We start from the raw sequence: 26,185 nt of genomic DNA on the forward strand, positions 1-26,185 counted from the left end.
TTACTGCAGGCCCCAAACTGGTCCCGGTCTCCAGCCATGGCCTCCGCAGAGAAGACGGCAGAAGGGAACAAGCCCTGCCCTGGTCCTGGCCTTGCCACTGTCTGGGGGCACCGTGCCCTCCTGGACACCTGGGTCCTTCCCTGCAGAGGTGACCCCCACGTGGCGGGTGCCAGTGCCCCATCCCCAGCAAGGCTCCAGCTCCCCCTCCATTCCCAGATGGGGCTCAGCCAAGTCTCACCAAAGGCCCTGTTCCCAGGCAGTGTCCCTGCAACGCCCCCGTCCCCAGCATGGGCTAGCCCTGTCCCTGAGCAGGATGAGGCCATTCAGAGGGGACGCGATGAGGCAGGTGCTTGTCCCCGGGCAGCTGCTCAGAGCTAACTGCGGGAGCAAAGTTCCCCTGGACAGGGAAGAGAGGTTTGACTCCAAAGCATCTCTGATGAGCTGTGTTTGCCCAGGGCCCGTGGAGCCCATTCAGGCAGCATGGTCCTTCCAGAGAGGGCCTGATCAGGGGGAGGTTGCAGCGGGACGCGGAGCAGCCTGGGCTCCCTTCAGCATTGGCAGTCAGCAGAGCCCGCAGACGGGGGCACCCTGCTGTGGTAGTGGAGGAGCACACCCTGGAGCACCCGGGGACACCACTAGCGACCGGCATCCAGCTGGATTTAACTCCATTCATCAGTGACTTTGGGCCTGGCCACCCAGGCAGCTTTTAACCCAATGAAGCGGACACTTGTCCAGGCCTTGAGCAGCGAACGTCTCCAGGACGATGCTGGGGGAAACGGACAGCCAGGACTGCGGGTCAGTGCAGCCTGCTCCCGGATAGCCAGGACTGCGGGTCAGTGCAGCCTGCTCCCGGATAGCCAGGACTGCGGGTCAGTGACGGAAAGCGGCTCGGCGAGCACCTCCGCCAGCGCCCTCAGGACCCTCGGGTGGGTCCCAGCCGGCCCCACGCACTCGCGTGCGTCTGAGCGGCTCAGCGGGTCGCTAGCCGCTCCGCCGCGGGCTAGGAGGGCTCCCCGCCGCCCCCCGCCCCGTCCACCGGCTCGGGCGGCCGCGTGCGGCGGCCCTGCCCCTCCCGCCCCCCGCGCGGCTCCCCGGGCCCGGCCCGGCCCGGCCCCGCCCGCGCGTCGGTGCCGGTGCCGCCGTTCCCCGAGCGCCTCCGCGCCCCCCGCGGCCGGGGCCTGCCGGCAGCCGCCTTGCGCCCTGCCGGCCGCCGGGGGAGAGCGGCCCCCGCCGGCGGCGGCTCGGCGCCCGGGGGGAGCCGGCCCTCGGCGGCGCCTCGGGAAGGTTCGCGGGCTGCGGCGGCGGGGGCGCGATGGCCTCGGCGGGGGCCGGCGGGGGCCGGCGGCGGGAGCGGGCGCGGGGCCCGGGCAGCCTCCTGTCGGGCAGCCCGTCCCCGGGCAGCCCGTCCCCGGGCAGCCCCCCCCGCCCGCGGTCCCCCGGCCGGGGCCACCTCCGCCCTCGGCGCCGCGGGCCGTGCGGCTCGCCTGGCCGCCGGCAGCGGTCCGCGGGCCCGCGCCGGGAGCTGCGTCCGTGTCGGCAGCGGGGTGAGGGACGGCCCTGGCCCCCTCGCGGGGCCGGGCCCCGGGCCCCGGGCCCCGGGCGCCGGGGCCAGCCCGAGCGGAGCTGCGGGGTGGAGGTGAGCATCCGTGTTCCTTCTCCCGTGGCAGAGCCCGCCTGCGCGAGCGAGGACGAGGAGAGCGAGGAGGAAGAGAGAGGTGGGTCCCGCCGGCCCCGCGAGGCAGCGCTGGTCCTTGTCCCCCGGGGCCTGTGCGCAGGCCGCAGGGCCAGCGCCCCCGGGGCCGGGCTGGGTGAGCGGCGCCTCCCGGAGCCTCGGCAGCAGGTGAGGGAGACGGGGGCCCGGGCCAGGGCAGGGTGCCGGGCTGCCGTGAACTCCGGCCGGGTTCCTCGGGACTGAGGTGGGTTGTGGCGAGTACGCGGGAGTTAGGCGAAGAGCCGCCGGTGTCGGGGTGCCGGGGTCGGTAGGGGGGCGTCTGGCTGGAGGAGCCCGTGTTTGTGGGAAGGGGGGCCCGAGGGGAGGCTTTTCCTAACCACCTGGGGTTGTCACGAGCTCACCCCTTTTCCAGTGGACTTGGCAGAAAGCTCCTTGCTGAACAAGCTGATCCACACGTCCCTCGTGGAGTCCAGCCATCACGTGGAGATCCTGCAGCAGGACCCCAACTCGCCTCTCTACTCCGTGAAAACCTTTGAAGAGCTGCGCCTGTGAGTAGGCGGCAGCCCCCGACGCAGGCGGGCGTTGGAGTTGCCTGTGGGCGCCGTTCCCCGTTCTCTGTGAAATGGTGCCTTTTGATGCTTTTGGACAGGAAGCAGGAGCTCTTGCAGGGGGTTTACACCATGGGCTTCAACAGGCCGTCCAAAATCCAGGAGACGGCTCTGCCGATGATGCTGGCACATCCGTGAGTACCAAGGCCGCACGGCTGAGCGAAGCGCTACCACCGTCTTGGCTCCCTTGAGGCATCGCGGCGTCGGGGTGCCGGTGCAGGGGTGCCAAACCTTTGCGCCCAACTAAGCAGCCTTTGCCTTGCAGGCCCCAAAATCTGATTGCACAGAGCCAGTCAGGGACAGGGAAAACGGCAGCTTTTGTGTTGGCGATGTTGAGCAGAGTTAATGGTGCTGAGAGGTACCCGCAGGTAATGTAGGAAGGGGAAAGCCCATACGGCAGGGGTTTGCCTGCACCCTCAAGCTGCTGTCTGTGGACAGAGCTCTGGTTTTGTCCCCGTCTCTACGGTTTTCTGTCGGCTGTGGCCGCTGTAGTGGGATGGTAAACAGCCAGGTAGCGTCCCTGCGGCAGGCAGGTCGGAGAGAAAGCTCAGGAGTGGATGGATCTGCCAGCTAAAGGAAGGTACTTTTTCTTGGTAGCAGTGGATTTAGCCAGGCCGTAGATAGCCTGAATTTATATTTTGAGGAGCATCCAGCCAACTTTGACAAGCGCGTGCGGAGACTCCAGCTGTTTCCTGTGACTTGCGCTAGTTTCTGGTGTCGTAAAAGCTCCCGTGAAGGCAAGTCCCCTCTCTGGGTTCAGAATCACCTACGCAAGCTGGTTACTGCACTTAAAAGTCTCGAATCTCAAGCATTCTGTGTAATTTAAACTCTCAGTTGAAAGCTGGACACAGAAACAAGCGGCACTGTGCCTCAGGAAACAAATTTCCCTAGCAAAAATCACGGGATCCCAGAATGGGCGAGGTTGGCAGGGCCCTCTGAAGATCATCTAGTCCGAACCCTCCTGCTGAGCAGGGTCACCTAGAGCACACTGCGCAGGACGGCATCCAGGCGGGTTTTGAAGTCTCCAAAGAAGGAGACTCCACACCCTCTCTGGGCAGCCCGTTCTAGTGCTCTGTCACCCTCACCGTAGAGAAAGGACCTCTCCTGGTAGTTACCTCGAGTCCTTTCTGCCTAGCTGCCTTCAGCTGTATTCCCATCTTCCAAACCTGCAAATGTGACTGCCGTTGCTGATCCCTCTGCAGATTTGAAAGAGTTTAGCGGTGAGATTTTAGCATGCTGAGCGTTCCGTTCCTTCTCATTTGCACGGGGCATGGCATGCCAGGGGCGCTGTCTACTTTTAAAAGATGTGGCTCTTGTCTGACAGCTCTCTTACCTCTCTAAGTGCCTCTGCTTGGCTCCAACCTACGAGCTGGCCCTGCAGATTGGACATGTGATCGAGAAGATGGGGCAGTTTTGTGCCGACATCAGGGTTACGTACGCTGTCCAGGGAAACAGAGGTGAGTCCAGCCGTGCTGAGCAGAGTTGCGGGCGGTGTAACAGTCCTGTAAGGAACTAGCGGGATGCTGTGAGAGCTGTGAACTCCCAGGAGCTGTGCGGAGCTCTGAAGGCACATGAAACAGTGTGTGAATTCCCGTGCCTTCTAAGGAGTCATTCTCGTGAGCACCATCTCCTTTCAGAGGTGGGGCACCCCTTTTGCTGGTTTCCACCCCACAAGGCCGCAGGGAAGCGTCAGCCCTGCTTGATGGCTACCTGCAGTTTTAAGCTCCCGAGGTCCGCTTTGCGATGACCCCCTCAAAGGCATCGCTAGGCAGTCAGAAGCTGAAGCAACAGGGTGGGAACCATGCTCAAGCAGCCAGAACATAGCAGAGTTTGAGTCCGTATCTCACTGGAAAGTACCCTGCTCATTCCCAGCCAGGCGCGTGTGGCCGAGGAACGTACTGCTCCTTGTACGGAGGTATTCTGATACGATTTCTCCTCCTGCAGTTCTGCCAGGCGCCGTGCTGGAGGAGCAGATTGTCATCGGGACTCCTGGGACGATGCTGGACTGGTGTTTCAAACGGAGAGTGGTGAATGTGAAGAGAATCAGCCTGTTTGTGCTGGATGAAGCGGACGTAATGATCGACCATCAGGGCTTCTCGTACCAAAGCATTCGCATTCAGAGGTGAATACCAGTGTTGGCTTGTGTCCTGACACAAGCAGACATAGTCAAATGCCGTGTTTCTAGATGCCCTTAGATACATTGGGTAGAGAAGGAAAGAGAGCAAGAGAGACAGGAAAAGACAGAGACAGAGGGAGAGAGAGAGAGAGAAAGAAAACCACTTTGTATGCAAGAAGCTACGAAACCAGGGAGCCAAAGGAATTGTCTCTGACTACAGCATCCCTTGGATGTCCTTGGCCAGTCCGTGCTTTGCTCCTGATCAGAACGTAGACAAGTAAATCCTCCTTACCCGCTTTTTCGTGTTTGCTCAGCTTTGAGCAAATGAGCCACCAAACCAGCCGAATAAACAGGGAAAGAGCATCCCTTTGATGCAGAAGGCTTTTGCTGATGTGAGAATGAGCTCTTTCTTGCACGTGGGCAGGCTCTGGTCTGCTTAGTCCTGGGATGTGGCTTTCTTCAAAACTGTAGCCGTTAGATGAATAGGAAGATTTTCAGGTCACTTTAACTTCCTTTGAGCTGATACATCACTGGGTTTGGGATTCCAGTTCTCTTTCATGTTTCCGAGTGCTCTTTAATGCTTTCATAAATGACTTGGGTGCAGGACTAGAAGCTATCCTAAGGAAGTAGTACACAACGCTCTCAGGAACGTGGTCTGGTGTTTGGGTGGACCTGTGTGGAGCTAGGAGTTGGACTCGATGATCCTGGTGGGTCGTTTTGAACTCAGGATATTCTGTGATACGGTGCGTTGCGTTGAAGGCGGCACAAACGAAATAGCTTGAAATAGCCTTTCTTCAGGGCGTGGTGCAGGTTAATGAGGACTTCTGGGCAGCAGGCTGCTCTGCCAGGCAGGGTCAGTGGTTGACCCTCAGCGTCCCACTGCCCAGGCTGACGGGAGCTGCAGTTCCCTGGTGACAGAGGCAGTGAGAGAGATGAGTGTCACACCCAGCCCTTCCCAGCTCCTCCGTGTGCTCAGCTGAGCTGGATATGTTTGCGGTGCTGGAGAAAAGCACCTTGTGGCTAGCAGCTAGCTACTCCTTTTTAAAGGAAAACTGTTTTTAGATGGTCTGGGTTTATCCCTTCTGGCTGAAATGCAGGTGGAAAAAGTTCTCCTTAGAGGAGTGTCCCATACAGCTGAGCTCTGCTAAAGGCATGCTAAAGGTTCTTCCTTGGGCTCTCTTTGGCATGATGTAGGGAGTGGGTTTACCAGTTTCAAAGGCTTTCTGCTGCTGTTCTTTCAAACTGGATGCATTCAAAGTATTGTCAGCAGTCCGAGGAAACAGGAAGTTGGTAACTCAGATCCTGTTACAAGCCACTGCAAGTCAAACCTCAGGCTGGAACTCTTCAGGTTCTTGCTCCGTAACGGGGCTTAATGTCTCTGAAGCTCAGATGGAGATGGCTCTTTAGCAGCCGTGTTTTATTTGGTGTTCCTTTGAATACAACCAAAGCTGGCCTGGATAAAAGCACATTCACAAAAGACTCGCTTTATCCATTATTGAAATGTAAGGTTTTTCAAAGTCTTTGTCCGTCCGCTTTCGTAGGTGATGGATGGCTTTGAATTGTGGCTAAAAAACTCTGCGGGCCATGAAGGTCTTTACAGAGTGAATGACAGGGCTTGAAACGTAGCTAGAGAATCAGGGGATACGGGGAACTGTCCTTGGCACGTGCAAGTGCTGTGTGTGAGCGGTGTCTGCAGGTCCAAAGAAGGAGGCCAAGCGTTAACTGGGTGTTTTTTCCTCCGTTTGTAGCTAGCCTTTTGGAATAATAATACTGCAAATGCAGAACAGCTTATTTCGACAGGCCTCTTCCATAGAGCTGACTCGTGTTGGAGTGCTGCGCTGTGCTGTGGTGCGTGAGGAATGGCCCTCTCCTGAGGAATGGCCCTCTCCGGATGGAGGAATCCCCTTGTTTCCAGAGCCTGTTGATCCAGGGGTCCTTGCAGCATGCCTCAGGGCTAACAAGTCCTTCTTCTGCTCTAGGGCTTTACCTAGGGGCTGCCAAATGCTGCTTTTCTCCGCAACCTTCAAGGAAACGGTGTGGAATTTTGCAATGCAAATTGTCTCCAACCCCATCATAATAAAGCTCCGTCAGGAAGAGCTCACCCTGAGCAACATCAGGCAGTACTACTTTGTGTGCAGGAACAGAGAGGAGAAGTACGAGGCCCTGTGCAACATCTACGGCAGCATCACCGTTGGCCAGGCTATGATATTCTGCCAGGTAAAGCAGCTAGCTTGCCGGGGGAGAGTGGTGGTGTCCTTGCAGTCAGTGGTATGTAAACGATCCATCTTACAGCGTGGCCTCAGTACTTGTGCCGAGACCATCAAAAGGAGGGAGCAGATGGAAGGGAGGGATGGGAAGCACGTGGACAGCATTTAAAGGACGGCCCTTCTGGCACAGCCTGCCGTTAGATTGGCTGGAGCTGAGCGTGAAAGCGCGGGCACTCTGACTTGCAGCGAGTGCAGCCTTTAAAAGAGGTGTTTTAACAGCCTCTCTCGTGACGGTTGGGATCGCGTTTGCCTGGCTTCCACAGGGAGCGTTGCGTAGAAAACATACTGTGTTTCCTTGCCGTTTGCGCTTTGTGTCCTGACAAGGGCTTCCTGCTCGTCTGCGTCCCTTTGGTCTTCTTTTGAGGCTCTGCCTGTTAAAAAGCAGCAGGGTCTCAACTGAAAGGAGCAGGGGATTTAGGGGAAGCATACCAGTGAAGCATACCATTGGCAGCGACTGAGAGGAGCAGCAGCAGAGCTGCTGCAAAAGCTCCTCCTGCCTCTCCCACACATGTAGACTCGCAGGAGTGCGGACTGGCTGTTGGTGGAGATGAGCAAGGACGGGCACAAGGTCGCCATGCTGACGGCAGAGTTGACCATAGTGCAGAGGGCCAATGTGATTCAGAGGTTCCGCGATGGGAAGGAGAAGGTCCTCATCACCACGAACGTCTGTGCTAGAGGTACCGTATCCTGAAAAGCAACACCCTCGCAGCGTCTGCAGCGTGGGAATCCCCTTGCTTTGCCCCATGGCCCATCAGCTGGCAGGGGACACACGATGCTGCTTCGTTTCTGGTGACACGAACCGTGCTCCGTGGCCTCTAGGTCTTTGGTTGCCTTGACACGTCATTGCTGTGTGCGCTGCAGAGCCAGGGCTGACTGCTTTATCCTGCAAGTGCTCAGGCAATGGACTGGCCCCGATCTGGGGGCAGGGGATTGCTTTCAGAGCTGTAGGAGCCTGGTTGCGAGAAACCTCTCTGTCTTTCAGGGATTGATGTGGCACAAGTCACCATAGTGGTGAACTTCAGCCTCCCTGTTAATCAGCAAAAAGAGCTGGATTTTGAGACCTACCTGCACCGCATTGGGCGAACGGGCCGCTTTGGGAAGAAGGGCATTGCCTTCAACATGGTGGAAAGGCAGAGCACGTACCTCGTGCACAGTATAGAGGAGCATTTCCGTGAGTATCCTTGTGCCAGCTCTGTGGTGCTGCAAAGAGCTAAGGGACACGTGGATGAGAAGTGCACTGGGAAGCGTTAAGGGATGTCAGGAGTGTGGCCCCCTCTTGCAGCCGCTCTGGCCCGGGACCCCCATGCCTGGCTGCTGAAGCACAGCACAGGCCAGTACAGACCAGTACGGTCCTTGCGGGCTGCTGGAGCCCCGCCTGGTGCCCGGGCACCTGGGGTCTCTGGCCAGGCTGAGGGATGCATCTGCCACTTTACCCACTTCAGGCTCAGTCAGCAGTGTCACTGAACGCGTGTCCCTGAGACAAACACGCACAGACACACGCAAAGATGCAGACACAGACACACAGACACAGAAGCGCACACAAATCCCCTTCTCCTCGTCGGCTGGCAGAGAGGGATGGTCACTAGTGCAAGCACACACATGCACTTCCAGGGTCCAAAGGCACACACGTGTTTGTGGGTCCGCAAGCACCATCAGAGCCCCTCTGCTCCCCTAGTGTCCCTGACCAGACCCCTGCCCTCTGACAGCTCCCCTGCTCGCTGGCTGGTCCAGCCTGATACTCGCACGGACCCCACACATGCACCTGGTGCCCTGGCCTGGACCTGAGGGACCCCACAGTCACTAGCTGGCCCAGGCTGAAGTTTGCAGCTGAATACACACACACACACCCCCCATGCCCGCACAGTCTGTAGAAGGTACCGATGCTCCCCTCTGCCCCAGCAGCTGTCACTTGGAGTTCATGTACACGCACACACACTCACAGTCACGCCGGTTCCCCCCCAGCAGATGATTTTTTGGATGCACGCCATCCCTGGCCCAGTGGCCGGGAGTTGAAGAACCGCGCTTGCTCCAGTATGTGCAGTGAGACCCCTGCACTGGCTGCAGTAGGTGGCAGCAGAGGCCAGCGGCAGCCTTGTCCCTGTCTGACTGCAGGAGTTGGCACCACTTTTCATTCACACGCAGGTCTCGCCAGCAGCTGTCTTCCTTGCTGTATGCATGCACGTGCACACACACACACACACACACGCACACCGGGGACTGAGTGTGAGAGCACAGAGAGACAGAAGTGGGAAAAGATTTAAGCAGGTGTAAGACTACAAGACAGACCGTGGCGATCAGTCTCGGGGCCAAACCAAATAAGCACACCGACTGGCCCATTTCACGTGCAACTGGCCGCTTCTATACCCTTTCCTGCTTACCCCCTCTTTGCTCCTCCCATCTCCCTTTCCTGCCGCACGCCCCTTCACGAGTTTGTACAGCCCTGCCAGTTCCCACAGCCCTTCCAGTCCAGGTCCCCCTGGCTCACAGCGTTACGAGTTATAAAGTGCAGGTTGTTCTGGGAAGCGGCACCTGTAGTTTCTCGATAGCCCACCAATTAGTGTGAGTGGTGAGGTTCGTTTCTTGTCATTGTCTCATTTGTTTTGTCAGGTCTGTGTCTCCGCGTGTTTTGTTTCTGGTTTTCCCCTTTTGCCATGTTTCGCGGTTGCCGAGGTCCTTGGTCGGATAACCTCTCTGGAATAAACGTTCTGAGCTCTGTCAGTCAGTGTGACTGACCAGTTTGGGTTCCCATCGCTACGTCCCTTATCATGTGTCGGTCAGGTTTGTGTCTGTTGTGCTCTCTCAAAGTCTGATTATCGCTTGAACTCCACAGAGTGGAAATGCCATGCTGAGCAGTTTGGGTAGCTTTTCAGCCCAGAGCGAGGTTAGCACGTGCCCTCAGCCAGGAAGCGGTATCCCAGAGGTGGCCTGAGATGGCTGGAATGTGTGTCAGCTCTAATCCAGCGTGTCCTGCTGTGAAAGGCACAGGCAGGAGCAGGCCTGTGGTAGTGTGGTAGTGTAGTCGCTGTTGCTCTGGGGCCCACGTGTGTCTGTGCTGGGTTTGATGCAAACAGCCGGGCAGGTTTCCAACCTGCCACCTCTGGACACGTGCTGAAGAGCTCACAGCTTGTTTTACCTCATCTGTGGAAGGCAGAGCCGAGAGCCCTGGGCATTGCTCCCAGGGTTTGCCGCTGCCAGCAGCCCCAGAGCAGCAGTGCTTTGCCTTTGCCAACTCCTGGGCAGCCGTACTTGGCAGGCACTGACATGTATTTTCTTTCTTCAGAGACCGAGATCAAGAGGCTTGACCCAGATGACATGGATGAGCTGGAGCAGCTGGACGACTGAGCAAAATGTCAGGATTTGCTCCAGTGAATCCAAGTTTTGGTTTAACATGGATGGGAAATGGATGGGAAAATTTCCCAGTTTTCTTCAAAGTTCCCGAAGATGCTTGGTTTTGTTGTGATGTTTTACAAGACGGGAAGAAGAGAGGGGAGCGGGGGGAGAGTGGGGGGGAAGACACGCACGACCCTCAGCCCTCAAAATTTTGGAATTCTTGTGATTGTTTTTCTGGAAATAAAACTTGCGTGGTTTGTCTCTGAGGTTTTTATAGCCATAACTCTGCACGTCATGAAGAATCACCTGAAAGCAGAACATGCAGGGGCTTAACAACATGGACCTGTTGGAGCAAGTCCAGAGGAGGGCCACGAGGATGATCATAGGGCTGGAGCATCTCTCTGATAAAGACAGACTGAGAGAGCTGGGGCTGTTGAGCCTGGAAAAGAGAAGGGTCTGGGGAGACCCTACAGCAGCCTTCTAGTACCTAATGGGGGGGCCACAAGGAAGCTGGAAAGGGAGTCTCAGGGAGTGTAGTGACAGGAAAAGGAGCAATGGATTTCAGTTAAAAGGGTAGGTTTGGATTAGCTCTTAGGAAGAAGTTCTTACACTGAGGGTGACGAGGCCCTGGAGCGGGTTGTCCAGAGAAGTGGTTCGTGCCCTCCACCCCGCAAACAGGTGTTCAAGTGTTCAAGGCCAGGGCTGTGAGCAACCTGATCTAGCGGGAGGTGTCCCTGTCCATGACGAGGGAGTTGGAACTGGGTAATCTGTAAGGTTCCTTCCAACTGAAACCATTCTGTGATCTTAGGATTGTATGATCTCCCAGTGAGACTGGGAGACATGAAGAACAAGTGGTGCCAGCCCTTTGGGCACTGGGTATTTGAAAGAGACGGTGTAGGAAATGGTTATTACACGGGCTTTAGTGAGCACCGTGCAAAAAGAGCACAGTTTGGGATGAAGACAGGACATGAGAGACACTGGTTCAGAGACCTCCATCATCTGCCAAGCTCTGGGGAGGCCCATGATTTCTTTCCCCGGAGTCTTGGGACTGCTGGAGCATTCAAAGCCCCACGTGGGGCTGGACCTTCCCCCTGCCCTTGGGCACTGTGATGCACCAGTAGAGGGGTGCCCAGGGTTTCTTCCAGATTCTGAGTCTAATCAAGCAATCACTGATTGAAACATAAATCAAGTAAAAACGTGAAGGGATTTAAAAAAAAAAAAAAGTTGGAAATATCCCTCCAGTAAGGGTTTCCACCAAATGCCCCTACCGTGCTTGAACTGCACCAGGTCAAATCTCATCTTCCCTGGCAGTTGGCATCAGGGGCCTCCCCGTTGATGGGTGGACTGCTGGTGTGCGGGCAGCTGATGGCGAGTCTGAGTCCTCAGCAAGAGCACATGGGTCCTTCTTTTATGCCTTTTCTTATGCCCTGTGCACAACCCTGTCAAAACAACTAAACATGAATCTGGTGCTCACGATGAGCTTGTGCTGCTGCACATGTTCCACTTAGAATCAAGGAACTGTAGCATATCCCAGGTTGAAAGGGCTCCACGACGATCATCAAACGCAACTCTTGACTCCACACAGGACCACCCAAAAATCAAACCATATGTGTGTGAGTATTGTCCAAATCCTTCTTGAACTCTGGCAGGCTTGGTGCCGTGACCACTTCCCCTGGGGAGCCTGTTCCAGTGCCTGCCCACCCTCTCCATGAAGAATCTTTCCCTAACACCCAACCTGAACCTGCCCTGACAGCTCCACGCCGCTCCCTCAGGCCCTGTCACTGTCACCAGAGAGAAGAGATGAGCGCCTGCCCCTCCACTACGCCTTGTGAGGAAGCTGTAGACAAAACCAAATGAGCTCAGCTGCTCCTCGCATGTCTTCCCCTCTAGACCCTTCACCATCTTTGTTGCTTTCCTTTGGACACATTGTGAGAGGGGTTGCAATGACATCGGCCAGCTGTACCAGAGCACCCTGGGATGAATCCCCTCAGGCCCCATAGACTTTTGTGCATCCAGCTGGAGCAACAAATCCCTCACAAGTTGAGGGTTGGCTGGGAGTTTCTTGCTCCCACCATCACGGTCCTTCAACACAGGGCCCCAGGTGTCCCAAGGCCCGTATTCGGTGTTGAAAACAGAGGCAAAGAAGACATTAAATGTCTGCCTTGTCTGTGACCCTATTTGTGAGGTGCCTCATCTCATCGAGTAATAGACCAGTGTTACCTCTAGTCCTCCTTTTGGTGTTGACATACTTTAAAAAGCCCTTTTTGTTGCCCCCCACAGTACTGGCCAGCTTCAACTCTAAGTGAGTTTTGGCCGCACAGCTTTTCTCCTTCCCATGGCACACAGCATTTCTGTAGTCCTCCCTTGTCACCTGAACTTGCTTCCAGTGTCCATAGACTTTCCTTTCCCGCCTAAGCTATAGAAGAAGATCCCTGCTCAGCCAAGCCAGCATTCTGCCCCGCTTGTTTAACACCCAACGCTTTGGAATCACCTGCTCCTGTGCTCTCAAGCGACGGCTCTTAAAAAGTAACCAGCACTGATGGACCCTGACACCTTCAGAAAGAGGTTCCCAGGGGACCTTATGAAGTGGTTAATAGCCTGACGTCTGTTCTCCTCATATCCAAGGATGAAGTTTTGAGGGGAGTTTTTCTCCTATTGCCAAAGATTTTAAACTCAACTACTTCATGGTCACTTTGGCCAAGACAGCCACCAATCGCCACTTTACACAAGAGACCCTCTCTGTTTACAAACAACAAATCGAGGAGGCACCTTTCCCCGTAGCACCTGTGCCAAGAAGTTATCTTCAGTGTGTGTTAGGGATTTCCTGGACCTGTTTGTATGGACAGTTGGTATTCCCAGTTAATGTCTGTGAAGTTGAAGTCACCCATAAGGACCAGGTTAGCTGATCTAGAGACATCCCTTGATAATCTGTGTGACCTTCAAGTTCCCAGTCTTCATACCTATTGTATAAGGGCACCTGGGCAGGCGAGGTAGGGAGGGAGGGGATTTGCTTGCTGCCCTGACGAGAAAATTTCTTCCGTTCCCCCTTATTCCGCAGTCAACCCCTTATGCCCAGTAGTGAGAGGGTAGGGAATCTTTAGAATCATATGTTACGACTGGTCGATGCCTTTGTCCCAAGGATGGTAGAGTACAATTCCACCAGTCAATCTCCTCCTCAGACTCCCTGATACGCCTCAACCTAGTTGTTAGCATATGCCACTGTCCATTGTGTGGGCCCTTGGGTGCCTCCCCAATAACCCTGATGTGTCTCTCTAGGAATGTGCTTCTGCACCCCAACCTGCCGGCTGCCCTCAGCACTTGTGGGTCCCACCAGAGCCCATCATGGACTTAAGTCTATCCTGTTTGCTCAAGCAGTCCCTCACCCGATGAACCTCAACCAAGGTTAACTCTTTTATTGTGTAAGTCTTTTCTTTTATTCTATAAGTATTTGGGGGAAATTTGTGTGCTGTCTTTGGAAAGGAAGAAGATTTTCAGAGTCGGGCTGGGATGCTGTTACAGGGACACAAATGCCTTCTGTCACAAACACTGTACCAGCACAGGCACCTCCACCTGCAGCTCCCTCACTGCGCCACACTGTCCATGGTGCCCAAGCGGGCTGAAGCCAGCCTTGCCCCACTCCTCCCCTTTGTGTCCCCTCGCTGCTCTGCACTGCCTCAGGGTTGCTGTCCTGGTGGGTCTGGAGGTGCTGGCCTGTGTGGAGACTGGGAGGTCCCACGGCTGCAAGGAGGCTCTGCTGTGGCTGGAGATCATCCTGCTTGCGCTGGGTGGCCCAGGGGAACAGCAGCCCTTTGCTGTGGGTGGGAGACAAGTGCCAGGGCCGGGCTGGGGCTGCCCGGTGAGCTTGCAGGAGCGCAGAAGAAGGGATGGCTTTTGTGAAGGTCTCTGGCTGCTGGAGCAGCAGAGATGGAGCAGAAGGCTGCACTAGACCCAGGCCCAGGTCTTCAGGCTGCTTCCAGCCCTGTTGGTCACAAGCAAAATGGGTGTGCAGGGAGGGGAGGCAGGGACTGGCTATGCTGGAAGAAGTGCAGGTTTGGCACCTGACTGCTCTCCCCTAGAACAGACCTGAATTCACCTGAAGTCTGAATTCACTTGAAGTCTGAATTCACCTAAGTCTATTCTCCCCCAGACCCGCATCCAGGTCTAGGGCCCTAGCACAAGAAGGATGTGGATCTGTTAGAATGGGCCACAAAGTTGATCAGAGGGCTGGAGCACCTTTCCTGCGAAGACAGGCTGAGGGAGCTGGAGCTGTTCAGTCTACAGAACAGAAGGCTTCGGGGTGCCCTTATTGCAGCTTCTCAATACTTAAAGGGTCTTATAAAAAAGATGAGAGAAACTTTTTGCCTGGCCAGATAGTGACGAGACAAGCGGAATGGTTTTAAACTAAAAGAGGGGAGATTTAGATCAGAGGTTAGGAGAAAATTTTTCACTCAGAAGGTGGTGAGACACTGGCACATGCTGCACAGAAAAGCTGTGGATGCTCCATACCTGGAGATGTTCAAGACCTGGTTGGATGAGGCCCTGAGCAACCTGATCTAGTGTGTTGCATCCCTGACCATGGCAGGGGGTTTGGAACTAGATGATCTTTAAGGTCCTTTCCAACCCTTGCCATTCTATAATTCTGTGACATACCTCATGGAAGGGTGCAAAGAGGATGGAAACAGGCTTTTATCACTGGTGATCAGTGATAGGAGAAGAGGCAGTGAGCACAAACTGAAATAGAGGAGGCTCCCACTGATGATCAGAAAACACGTTTTTACTATGGTGGTGACCAAGCACTGGCAGAGGATGCCCAGAGATGTTGTGAATATCTGTCCTTGGAGATATTCAAACGCTGCCTGAACATGATCCTGGGCAACTGGATCTATGCTTGAGCAGGGGGCTTGGACCATATGCTGTCCAGAGGTCCCGTCAAACCTCTACCATTCTGTGATTCTGTGAGTTTCTTCAATTGTACCTTTCCAATTCTCTCCCTTGTCCCACTGGCAGTGACTTATCAGCTGTTATGGTGTTTTTTGCTGTCTGGTGTTAACCCAGAACAGGATCTCTTTAAGAATTCACCGTAAAAGAGATATGCTGACGGTAGCACAAGTTTGGCCATGTAAAAACAAACAAAAAAAACCCTACAACAACAAAAAAAGAGTTAGGAGTAACATGGGCAGTCCTAGGCAGGGAGGATTCTTTTGGGAGCACCAGGATCTGTTTGATAAACTAAAATTACTTTTTCTGTTGGTGCACCCATGACTATAACAGAAATTTTCAGAAAATGTTAAAAAACAAAAAAGAAAGTACAAGTAATTTAAAGAAACAATTTAAAGCAAAGAAATTGCACTATTTCACTTTCTATCTTTTACAAATCCTTGCATTCATATCCTTCTTGTTTTGCTTTGGTTCAATGTGGCTGGTCTTTCTGAGGATTTTGTGTTGTGTTTTGTTGGTGTCATGTTTTCATTTGTCATGTTTCTAATGACTGGGTGTTGTGGTTTAACCCTGGCAGGCAGACATTGTTCCCATTTTTAAGAAGGGCAAGAAGGAGGATCTGGGGATCTAGAGACTGGACAGCTTCCCCTCAGTCCCTGGAAAGGTGATGGAGCAAAGCCTCCTGAAGAACTTTTCCCAAGCTTATGAAAGAAAGATTTGAAAGAACCACCAAGAGGAAATGGAAACCATGCCTGAACAGCCTGATTGCCTGCTTTGATGAAATGAGTGGCTCTGTGCACAAGGAGAAGAGAGTGCTCTTCTGAACTATCACCTGATCAAGGTCTTGCCACTTGGTTCTAAGGGTCTGCACTAGATCAGTGGGCCGTAGGCAGGTGGAAAATCCATTTGACTATCAGGCCAAAATAATATCATCAATAGTGCAAAGTGCAACTGGCAGCCAGTTCCTAGCAGCATCTCTCCACGAACAACTTTTGGGGCAACATGGTTGTTTTGGTTTTGTTTAATACACTGGTGTCCAGGGGGATTCTCAGTGATGTTTTTGTTTGAAAATGAAAGTAGGAAAGTGGTTTCCAGAGCTGGGGTGGGATGCTGCTACAGGGACACAGATGTCTTCAGTTACAGGCAAACAAACACCTGGTGCCAGTGTAGATGCCCTGCAACCCTCTGCCCAGTTTCCATCTACAGTTCCTGAAGGGCCATGGCAGACAACTGTGGCATGGAGCTACTGAGGTCTGCCTGAAAAGTTGAAGAACATCTTTCAGCATTTTATAGAAATATAAAGAGTTATTTACTAGCTGAAATGATTGAACCATCTTAATAAAATTACAATGTTTATCCATCATGCCAAAATGAGAATTTCCAGGAAGAGTATCAAGAAATCTTGATCTCCTCCTGTAACTTCCTTACCATTATTTTCTGCCTATCATAATATGTATTTAATTTCTCTAATTTTTCATATATTTTCACTTATCCAGACAAAATGACCATTTCTAAAGTAATCTTTTCAGCAGCCAATGTGTACATAAGCACTTTCCATTGTTCTTCATTTTTCCCCCTGCCCTTATTCTCTATTCATTCTGATAACTCTCCAGTTGCCACTTTAAACTTCAGGAAGTTAAAAGATTGCCCTGTCTTTATGTAGTCCATTTGTCTCTTTAGCCAATTCGTTAACTGTGTTTATATTTAACATTTCATATCTACCTATTTAAAACATTTCTTATAAGATTACCTCTTGTGGAAGCTTCACTGGATACAGCTTGGACCTAGCATAGAGTTGTGGAGTATATTTTATTGTTTATTAAACTTTACCGTATTTCATTTTGGTTTTTATTTTTTTTCTTCATCTTGGAAACCATCCTTCAAACCAGTGTCCCAACTCACCACTCTTATTGTCCTGTCACCTGACCAGACAGAGGTAACCTCACCATGATCTTCAAAGCCTACTGCTGTCCACTCATGTACTCAGGCAGAATGGACAAGACAACCCATGTCCAAGTCTTCTTTCCTGCATGGGCCTACCAGGTACTTGGGTGGGAGGGTGGAGGAGGTGGGGTGTCTCACAATCAATGTACCAACCAGGTTTCTGTCTCTGGCCCATTAGAGACCAGGTAGATGTGAGCCTGTCGTGTTAAGGTGTGTAGCCAATTAACCGTTATGGGTCCGGTCGGATTCAGGGTACTGAACTATCATGGTCACAGATTCACCAATAACATATTTACTGATGTGGGTCTGGTCAGACTGAACTATCGCAGTCACGGACTCACCAACAGTGTAACACACCCTTACGTATGTCATCATGCGGCACTTGCAGGGCAAGCAGGCGATCAGGCCCAGTCAGCATGGGTTTATGAAAGGTAGGTCCTGCTTGACGAACCTGATCTCCTTCTATGACCAAGTGACGCACTTGGTGGATGAGGGGAAGGCTGTGGATGTGATCTACCTTGACTTCAGTAAGGCTTTTGACACTGTTTCCCACAACATTCTCCTCAAGAAACTGGCTGCTCGTGGCTTGGACTGGCGTACGCTTTGTTGGGTTAAAAGCTGGCTGGATGGCCAGGCCCAGAGTTGTGGTGAATGGAGCCAAATCCAGTTGGAGGCCGGTTACTAGTGGAGTCCCCCAGGGCTCAGTGCTGGGGCCGGTCCTCTTTAATATCTTTATCGATGACCTGGATGAGGGGATCGAGTGCACCCTCAGTAAGTTTGCAGACAACACCAAGTTAGGTGCGTGTGTCGATCTGCTCGAGGGAAGGAAGGCTCTGCAGGAGGATCTGGATAGGCTGGACCGATGGGCTGAGGTCAACTGCATGAAGTTCAACAAGGCCAAGTGCCGGGTCCTGCACCTGGGGCGCAACAACCCCAAGCAGCGCTACAGGCTGGGAGATGAGTGGTTGGAAAGCTGCCTGGCAGAGAAGGACCTGGGAGTGCTGGTTGATAGGCAGCTGAATATGAGCCAGCAGTGTGCTCAGGTGGCCAAGAAGGCCAACAGCATCCTGGCTTGTATAAGAAGCAGTGTGGCCAGCACGTCTGAGGTGACTGTCCCCCTGTACTCGGCTCTGGTGAGGCCTCACCTCGAGTACTGTGTTCAGTTTTGGGCCCCTTGCTACAAGAGGGACATGGAGGTGCTTGAGGGAGTCCAGAGAAGGGCAACGAAGCTGGTGAGGGGTCTGGAGAACAAGTCTTGTGAGGAGCGGCTGAGGGAGCTGGGATTGTTTAGCCTGGAGAAGAGGAGGCTCAGGGGAGACCTCATCGCTCTCTATAGGTACCTTAAAGGAGGCTGTAGAGAGGTGGGGGTTGGTCTATTCTCCCACGTGCCTGGTGACAGGATGAGGGGGAATGGGCTAAAGTTGCGCCAGGGGAGGTTTAGGTTGGATGTTAGGAAGAACTTCTTTACTGAAAGGGTTGTTAGGCACTGGAATGGACTGCCCAGGGAGGTGGTTGAGTCACCATCCCTGGAGGTCTTTAAAAGACGTTTAGATGTAGCCCTTAGTGATATGGTTTAGTGTAGGACTTGTTAGTGTTAGGGCTGAGGTTGGACTAGGTGATCTTGGAGGTCTCTTCCAACCTAGACAATTCTGTGATTCTGTGAAAAGTTCACTGGAGTACAGCATTTTTCAAAAACATGACAGGTCATTGGCTCAGGGTAGCAAAAGTGCAGCTTATCGGTCTCGGTGTGCACAAGAACAATCGAGTCCCCACCCGGTCTCAGCCTAGCCGTGGTGTCTCCACTCCACTCTACACTTCATACTGTTCCTTAGAGCCAGCACACCAGGTTCCCCCAGTGCGATAGCATCTAAGGTTGGAAGCCTAGGGAACGCTCAAGTAATGCAGCTACGCCCTACCCTGAAAGCCTCTTCAATGCTGTACATTTTCTTTAAAATATGAATATTAGTTTAATTTTCCTAGTCACTTTAGGCAGTTACTCCACAGAGCCTGTATAAATATTTCACAGCACAGAGGATGAGCTACCAGCTGCTTCAGAAAGAAGTAGTCTCATAGCCCCTTTCCCAGCCACATTCCTGCTGATGATCTGTCAACTCCAGAGGCAGAAATGAACTCACAGTCGCATTCACAGCTGTACCAGATTATGAGTTTCTGAGGCACAACTGACTTCATAATAACATACCCACCTGGCTCCCTCCTTGTGGCCCAGCAGCTGAATAGATAAAAGCAAGCTGATTGTAACACCAGAAGCATTGTTGGCCTGTCAGCTTCTCTGATGGACAGGAGAAAGCTATGCCTGTCGTGTAAGGTACAAGGGCAGGAGTGGCTATCACTATTCAAACCAAATGGATATTGGTGGTCTATCAATTCCTTACACACAGCTGAGATCACATATACATACACCAGCCATGTGCCTGAAGGTGGCCTATCATGTATTTAGGCAGAAGTGACCTCACAGCCACCTTCACCACCACGTGGCTCCTGCTGGCCCATGAGGTCCTGAGGCACTACTGTCCTGTTGTCAAGTCAGGTTAGGGTCTAGTGATTAGAGCTCACCTTTGGGGGTTAGGGACTAGGCAAAGGTTTAGGGACTGGTTTGGTGTTCTGCTTAGAGTGCCTGGTCACTATTTAGGGTATGAACTAGCTTTGTGGGTTGGGGTTTTGTGTAGGGCTGGGGCGAGGGCTAGGGATAAGGCTGACCTTTCATTGCTAGGAATAAAGGCTAGGATTAAGGGTGAGCCATGGGGTAAAACTAAGAGGTTATGGGTTTGGGCTTCAAGAAATGCTCTGAGGTTAAGGATTAGATCAGTGGATTCCTGTCAAGGTGAGGGGTAGCATTTAGGGAAAGAGGTAGGGCTCGATGTTATTGATTAGGGATGGTGTAAGGGTGTATTATGAATGGTTTCACAGTCAGTGTTGCAGCTGCCTCATACCTGAACCCCTCCTACCTCTTCAAAATCTTTTATTTCTGTTGGTCAAGCTCTTCTTCACTCCCCCGTACCTCCCATCTCTCTTTTCCCAGCTTCCATTGGCCTCCCCAAATGTGTCACCCTGTTGGGGGCAGCTTTCTGATGGCTTTTATGACCTCAGAGGCTCTGCCTCCCTGCTGTTGGCCAGCCAGGTGCTGGGACAGAAGTGACCTCACAGCCAGCATCCACAGGGCTACAAGGAGCTGTTGTGCTCAGGAGGCCTCTTCCCAGCCCCCCCAGGAGCAGTGGGTGCAGGGGATGCCCTGCACAATCGCTCAGGTACTCTGCCTGCCAACCAGCTCATGTTGCAGAAGGCCTCCCCCACGTCCCACCCACATTCCACCTACTCGCACCTCACTCAGGCAGTATCTCTGTAAACCTCCATTGGCAGCGACAGGCTCATGCACTCCTGGCAGACAGAGACCTGAAACGCTGCATCTTTGGGGAGGCACTCGGTCTGGGTTCCCAGAGACTTTTTGGCAAGTGCTTTAGAGAGTGCGTGCCAACTGGTGGTGTGACCATGGCTGGGATTGCTTTCTGGGAGGTACCTGGTAGGTGAGATGGTCTGTGGAGTAGATGTCAGTTGCTGCTCCCCTATCCATCCAGGTTCTGTAACTCCCTCGTAGAAGGCCACCAGGCACAATCTGCCCTTCGTGAAGCCATGTTGGCTATTGCCAGTCACCTCCTTATTTTCCACCTGCCTCAGCATAGTTTCCAGGAGGATCTGCTCTGTGATCTTGCCAGGCACAGAGATAAGACTGACTGGCCGTTAGTGTAGATGCACTTCAGGCCTGTCTGGACGATAGCAGAGATGCACTACAGGCCTGACTGCACATTAGTGTAAATGCACTTCAGTTGGGCTAGCGACCCCCCCCCCCCCACACACACACCTTTTTAGGGAATTAGGGAGAAGCCCTAATTCCTGCATGACCGTTCCTGGCCACTTCTGTGATTTCTAACCTGTCAACGTCCCTTGTGCCTTTGCTGCTGCATGGCTCTCCATCCCCTACCTCAACCAGGATGGCAGACCAATGGACCTTGTTAGCCCACGATATTCAGGCAGCTGTCGACCAATCCCCCCAGGACCCTTTCCGCCAGGCAGCTTTCCAGACTCTCTCTTCCCCCTGCCTGTAGCACTGCATGGGGTTGCCGTGCCCCAAGTGCAGGACCCGGCACTTAGCCTTGCTGAACCTCAGACAGTTGGCCTCGGACCATCAGTCCAGCCTATCTAGACCCCTCTGCAGAGCCCTCCTACCCTCGAGCAGATCAACACTCGCGCCTAACTTGGTGTTGTCTGCAAACTTACTGACAGTGTGCTTGATCCCCTCACGCAGACCATTGAGAAAGATATGGAAGAGAATTGGCCCCAGTACTGAGCCCTGGGGGACGCTACTAGTGACCGGCATCCAGCTGGATTTAACTCCATTCATCAGTGACTTTGGGCCTGGCCACCCAGCCAGCTTTTAACCCAATGAAGCAGACACTTGTCCAGGCCTTGAGCAGCGAACGTCTCCAGGACAATGCTGGGGGAAACGGTGTCAAAAGCCTTACTGAAGTCTAGGTAGACCATATCCACGGCCTTTCCCTTGTCCACTGAGCGTGACACCTTGCCGTAGAAGGAGATCAGCTTTGTCAAGCAGGACTTGCCTTTCATAAAGCCGTGCTGACTGGGCCTGATTGCTAGGTTGCCCTCTAAATGCCGCATGACGGCACTCAGGATAATCTGCTCCATGAGCTTCCCCGACACAAAGGTCAGACCGACAGGCCTGTATTTCCCTTGATCCTCCTTCCAGCCCTTCTTGTAGGTGAGCGTCACATTTGCAATCCACCAGTCAACCTGGACCTCCCCGGGTAGCCAGGACTGCTTATCAGTGATGGAAAGCGTCCACCTCTGGCACCTCCGCCAGCTCCCTCAGTACCCTCGGGTGGATCCTGTCCTCCTCCACAGACTTGCATGTGTCTAAGTGTTTTAGCAGGTCGCTAACCACGTCCTCGTTGATTATGAGGGCGTCATTCTGCTCCCTGTCCCTATCTACGAGCTCAGGGGTCTGGGTTCTCAGAGAATGACTGGTTTTGCTGCTAAAGACTGAGGCAAAGAAGGCATTAAGTACCTCAGCATTTTCCTCATCTCTTGTCACTATGTTTCCCTGCCGCATCCTATAAAGGATGGAGATTCTCCTTGGTCCTCCTTTTCTTGTTTATGTATGTAAAAACAGTTTTTATCATCTTTAACAGCAATAGCCTGAGTGGCTATGACCACATGGCCAGTTTGGGCCAACAGCTCAGTTTGGGCTTTGGCCCTTCTAATTTTCTCCCTGCACAGCCTGCACAGCCTCATGACATCTTTATAGTTCTCCTGAGTGGCCAGCCTTTTCTTCCAAAGCTCAAAACCCCTCTTTTCCTTCCTGAGCTCTAGCACAGCTCTCTGTTCAGCCGCTCCAGTCTTCTTCCACACCGGTTCATCTTTCGGCTCCTTGCACGTTTAAGACTTTCTTCTTGAAGAGTGCCCTGACAACTTGGACTCCCTTGCCCTTCAGGACTGCCTCTGAAGGGACTCCCCCAGCCAGTCTCCCAAGCGCATCAAAGTCTGCCAAAGTTATGCTACCGCCCGTCCTCACTTTTCCAAGAATCAAAAACTCTATTAATTCGTGATCACCATGCCCAGGACAGCCTCCAGCCTTCACATCACCCCCAAGTCCTTCTCTGTTCACAAGCTAGAGGTCCAGTGGGGAACCATGCCTACTTGGCTTGCTCACCAGCTGTGTCAGGAAGTTATCTTCCACACTCTCCAGAAGCCTCCTAGGCTGTTTCCTCTCTGCTGCATTGCATTTCAAGCAGACATCTGGTTAGTTGAAGTCCCCCACAAGAGCAAGGGCTAGCGATTGAGAGACTTCTCCCAGCTGCTTATAGAATATTTTGTCTGCCTCGTCAACGTGGTGGGCAGTGTATAACAGACTCCCACCATGATATCTGCCTTGCTGGCCTTCCCCCTGATTCTTACCCATAAGCGCTTTAGCCTGTCATCACCATTGTTATGCTCTAGACAATCAAAACACTCCCTACCATACAGGGCTACTCCACTGCCTCTCCTTCCTAGCCTATCCCTTCTGAAGAGTTCGTAGCCATCCATTGCAACACTCCAGTCATGCGAGCCTTCCCATTGTGGTTCTCTGACGGCATCTACGTCATAGTTTTCCTGCCGCACAATGGCTTCCAGCTCCTCCTGTTTGTTGCCCATACTGTGTGCATTGGCGTAGAGTCATAGAATCATAGAATGGTTTGGCTTGGTGGGGGCCTTAAAGATCATCTGTTTCCAACCCCCCTGCCATGGGCAGGGACACCTCCCACTAGACCAGGTTGCCCAAAGCCCCATCCAACCTGGCCTTGAACACTTCCAGGGATGGGGCATCCACGACTTCTCTGGGCAGCCTGCTCCAGTGCCTCACCATCCTCAGAGTAAAGAACTTCTTCCTAATGTCTAATCTAAATCCACCCTTTTTTTTAGTTTAGAACCATTCCCCCTTATCCTATCACTACACTTCCTGACAAAGTGTCCCTCCCTAGCTTTCCTGTAGGCCCCCTTTAGCTATTGGAAAGATGTTATAAGGTCTCCCCAGAGCCTTCTCTTCTCCACTCTGGACAACCCCAACTCCTTCAGCCTGTCTTCATAGGAGAGGTGCTCCAGCCCTTTGATCAGCTTCGTGGCCCTCTTCTGCACTCGTTCTAATACTTCTGTGTCCTTCTTGCGCAGGGGTCCCCAGGGCTGAAGGCGGCACTCCAGCTGGGGTCTCTTTAGAGCAGAGCAGAAGGGGAGAATCGCCTCCCTTGACCTGCTGGCTATGCTGCTTTCGATGCAGCCCAAGATACCGTTTGCTTTCTGGGGCTGTAGGTGCACGTTGCCAGCTCATGTTGAGCTTCTCATCCAGCAACACCCGTTCTGAACTGTCCTTCTCCTCAGGGCAGTTCTCAATCCATTCTCCACTCAGCCTGTATTTGTGCTTACGATTGCCCCAGCCCAAGTGCAGCACCTTGCACCGGGCCTTGTTGAACTTCATGAGGTTTGCACAGGCCCACCTCTGAAGCCTTTCAAGGTCCCTTTGGATGGCATCCCTACCCTCTGGAGTGTCAACCACAGCACACAGCTTGGTGTCATCGGCAAACGTGCTGAGGGTGCACTTGATCCCACTGTCCGTGTCACCAACAAAGATGTTAGAGAGCACCGGTCCCAGTACCTACCCCTGAGGAGCAGCAGTCGTTCCTGATCTCCACTTGGAGGTTGAACCATTGACCCCAACTCTTTGAGTGTGACCATCCAGCCAATTATTTATCCTCTGAGTGGTCCATCCGCCATATCCACGTCTCTCCAGTTTAGAGACTAGGATATCATGGGGGACAGGGTCAAATGCTTTGAACAAGTGCAGACAGAGGACGTCAGTTGCTCTTCCCCTATCCACCAGTGCTGTAACTCCCTCGTAGAAGGCCACCAGGCACAATCTGCCCTTCGTGAAGCCATGTTGGCTGTTGCCAGTCACCTCCTTATTTTCCACCTGCCTCAGCATAGTTTCCAGGAGGATCTGCTCTGTGATCTTGCCAGGCACAGAGATAAGACTGACTGGCCGTTAGTGTAGATGCACTTCAGGCCTGTCTGGACGATAGCGGAGATGCACTACAGGCCTGACTGCACATTAGTGTAAATGCACTTCAGTTGGGCTAGCGACCCCCCCCCCCCCCACACACACCTTTTTAGGGAATTAGGGAGAAGCTCTAAGTCCTGCATGACCGTTCCTGGCCACTTCTGTGATTTCTAACCTGTCAATGTCCCTTGGGCCTTTGCTGCTGCATGGTTCTGCATCCCCTACCTCAACCGGGATGGCAGACCAATGGACCTTGTTAGCCCACCGTCCCATAACCATTGTCATACCACCCCCAGCCTTGTCTCTGTCAAGTCTGGTTTTACTCCTTTCCCCCTTCAAATCTAGTTTAAAGCCCTGTCACTGCGTCCTGCCAACTCTTGAAAGAAACCAAAGACCCCCCTTAGAGACAAGTGAACCCCTCCATTGCCAGCAGGCCTGGTGTCTTGTAAAATGACCTGTGATCAAAAAAAACCAAAGTTCTGCCACTGACACCAGGCTCTGAGCCAGCTATTGTTTTGCTGGCTCTTCCTGTTATTGCGTACAGACGGAGGGATAGAGGAGAACACTGTATGTGCTCCACAGTCTTTTAACCAGGTGTCCCAAGGCCCTGAAGTCAATTTTATTTGCCCTTAGGTAAGGAAGTAGGCCCCAGAAAAGTGCTGTCCCCCCTCTTCAGGATCCTCTTTTCTGACCGTATCTTCTCTCGTTGGTGTGATAACACTCGTTTTCTGCCAGGTGTTTGAGACATCATTCTTTTGTAGCTTTTCAGTCTCTTACACCCATGGAGAGGACCAGGGTGAAGCAGGCAGTGCCCCTGCAGACCACTGGGTACCGTGTTGGGGTACATCTCCACTCTGCAGCCCCTGGAGGAGCTCATACCGAAGCAGGTGGATCTGGCCTGAAGGAGGCTGCAGCCCATGGTTATCCACACAGGAGCAGGCCCCTGGCTGGACCTGACTTCCACGAAGAGGAGTCCGTGGTGGAGCAGGTGATCTGGTGGGAGCTGCCACACGTGGAGGAGGCGTGCTGGAGCCACCTGCTCCTGAAGGACTTCACCCTGTATTACAGACACATATTGGAGCAGTTCTTGAAGAACAGCAGTCTGTGGGAGGTCCACCTAGGGTCGGTTCATGAAAGCCTGCATCCCTTGAGAGGCACACTGCACTGGAGGATGGGAAGCAGGTGAGTTGGCGATCTCCCTGTCCTTTTCTTAACTCATGAGGTGTTGTTTTTTGATGCCGTTGTTATTAGCTTTGTTGTTGGTGGTGGTTGGTTGGTTAGGTTTGTTTTCTGTTGTTGTTGTTCTGTTTCTTTTTTACTGTATTTTCTCTGTCTGTCCTGAGGAGCAGAGTGAGAGAGAAGCATGGTGGTGCTTAGTTACCTACCAGTGCTAAACGGCCACCACTCCATACAACAGCCTGTGCGATGAGGGTACTCAGTGCGGGGCTGCAAAAACACCTGTGAAGCCAGGAGTGCTGGGCCCCTGCGGAAGAAAGCAGTGCCCATCACAGAGTGGGGAAGAGGACCTAGGGATACGGGCTGTCTGTCCGCACTCCTCTCCTGCCCCCTCTCCAAATGGGGGCTGGTTTTCACACAGTGCTCCACAGGCCTCTGCAGCAGCCTGCTTCCATCGGTCCCTCCCAAACAGAGGTGCACCAAGGTCTGGCACCAGCTGCTCCTCATCTCTAT

At 53.2% G+C, this 26,185-nt stretch overlaps 1 protein-coding gene and 1 long non-coding RNA gene across 3 annotated transcripts; both read left to right on the forward strand.

The window, feature by feature from the left end:
* Nucleotides 1-1,298: 1,298 nt before the first annotated feature.
* LOC136786300 (ATP-dependent RNA helicase DDX25-like) lies at nt 1,299-10,254 on the forward strand. Of its 2 annotated transcripts, none has more exons than XM_066987076.1 (11): nt 1,299-1,544; nt 1,668-1,715; nt 2,085-2,220; nt 2,322-2,414; nt 2,546-2,648; nt 3,605-3,737; nt 4,225-4,402; nt 6,376-6,613; nt 7,178-7,340; nt 7,646-7,834; nt 9,944-10,254. In XM_066987076.1, the coding sequence occupies exons 1-11, from the start codon at nt 1,313-1,315 to the stop codon at nt 10,003-10,005; spliced, it is 1,575 nt and encodes a 524-aa protein (XP_066843177.1). In that variant the 5' UTR covers nt 1,299-1,312; the 3' UTR covers nt 10,006-10,254. The 2 variants fall into 2 exon arrangements, with proteins under 2 accessions (XP_066843177.1, XP_066843178.1); XM_066987077.1 differs by having other exon boundaries at nt 3,623-3,737.
* Nucleotides 10,255-19,017: 8,763 nt separating this feature from the next.
* LOC106029472 (uncharacterized) lies at nt 19,018-25,666 on the forward strand. The gene is made up of 3 exons (XR_010827249.1): nt 19,018-20,141; nt 25,258-25,484; nt 25,565-25,666. It is a non-coding gene; the product is annotated as an uncharacterized lncRNA (long non-coding RNA).
* The last annotated feature ends 519 nt before the right edge of the window (nt 25,667-26,185 follow it).

The sequence above is a fragment of the Anser cygnoides genome, chromosome 38 (assembly GCF_040182565.1).
Source record: "Anser cygnoides isolate HZ-2024a breed goose chromosome 38, Taihu_goose_T2T_genome, whole genome shotgun sequence".
NCBI lineage: Eukaryota > Metazoa > Chordata > Aves > Anseriformes > Anatidae > Anser > Anser cygnoides.

Coding starts and splice junctions, on each gene's coding strand:
- LOC136786300 (XM_066987076.1), top strand. CDS start 1,313: ATGGCCTCGGCGGGGGCCGGCGGGGGCCGGCGGCGGGAGCGGGCGCGG. Junction 2,221..2,321: donor ACCTTTGAAGAGCTGCGCCT/GTGAGTAGGCGG, acceptor GCTTTTGGACAG/GAAGCAGGAGCTCTTGCAGG. Junction 7,835..9,943: donor CAGTATAGAGGAGCATTTCC/GTGAGTATCCTT, acceptor TTCTTTCTTCAG/AGACCGAGATCAAGAGGCTT.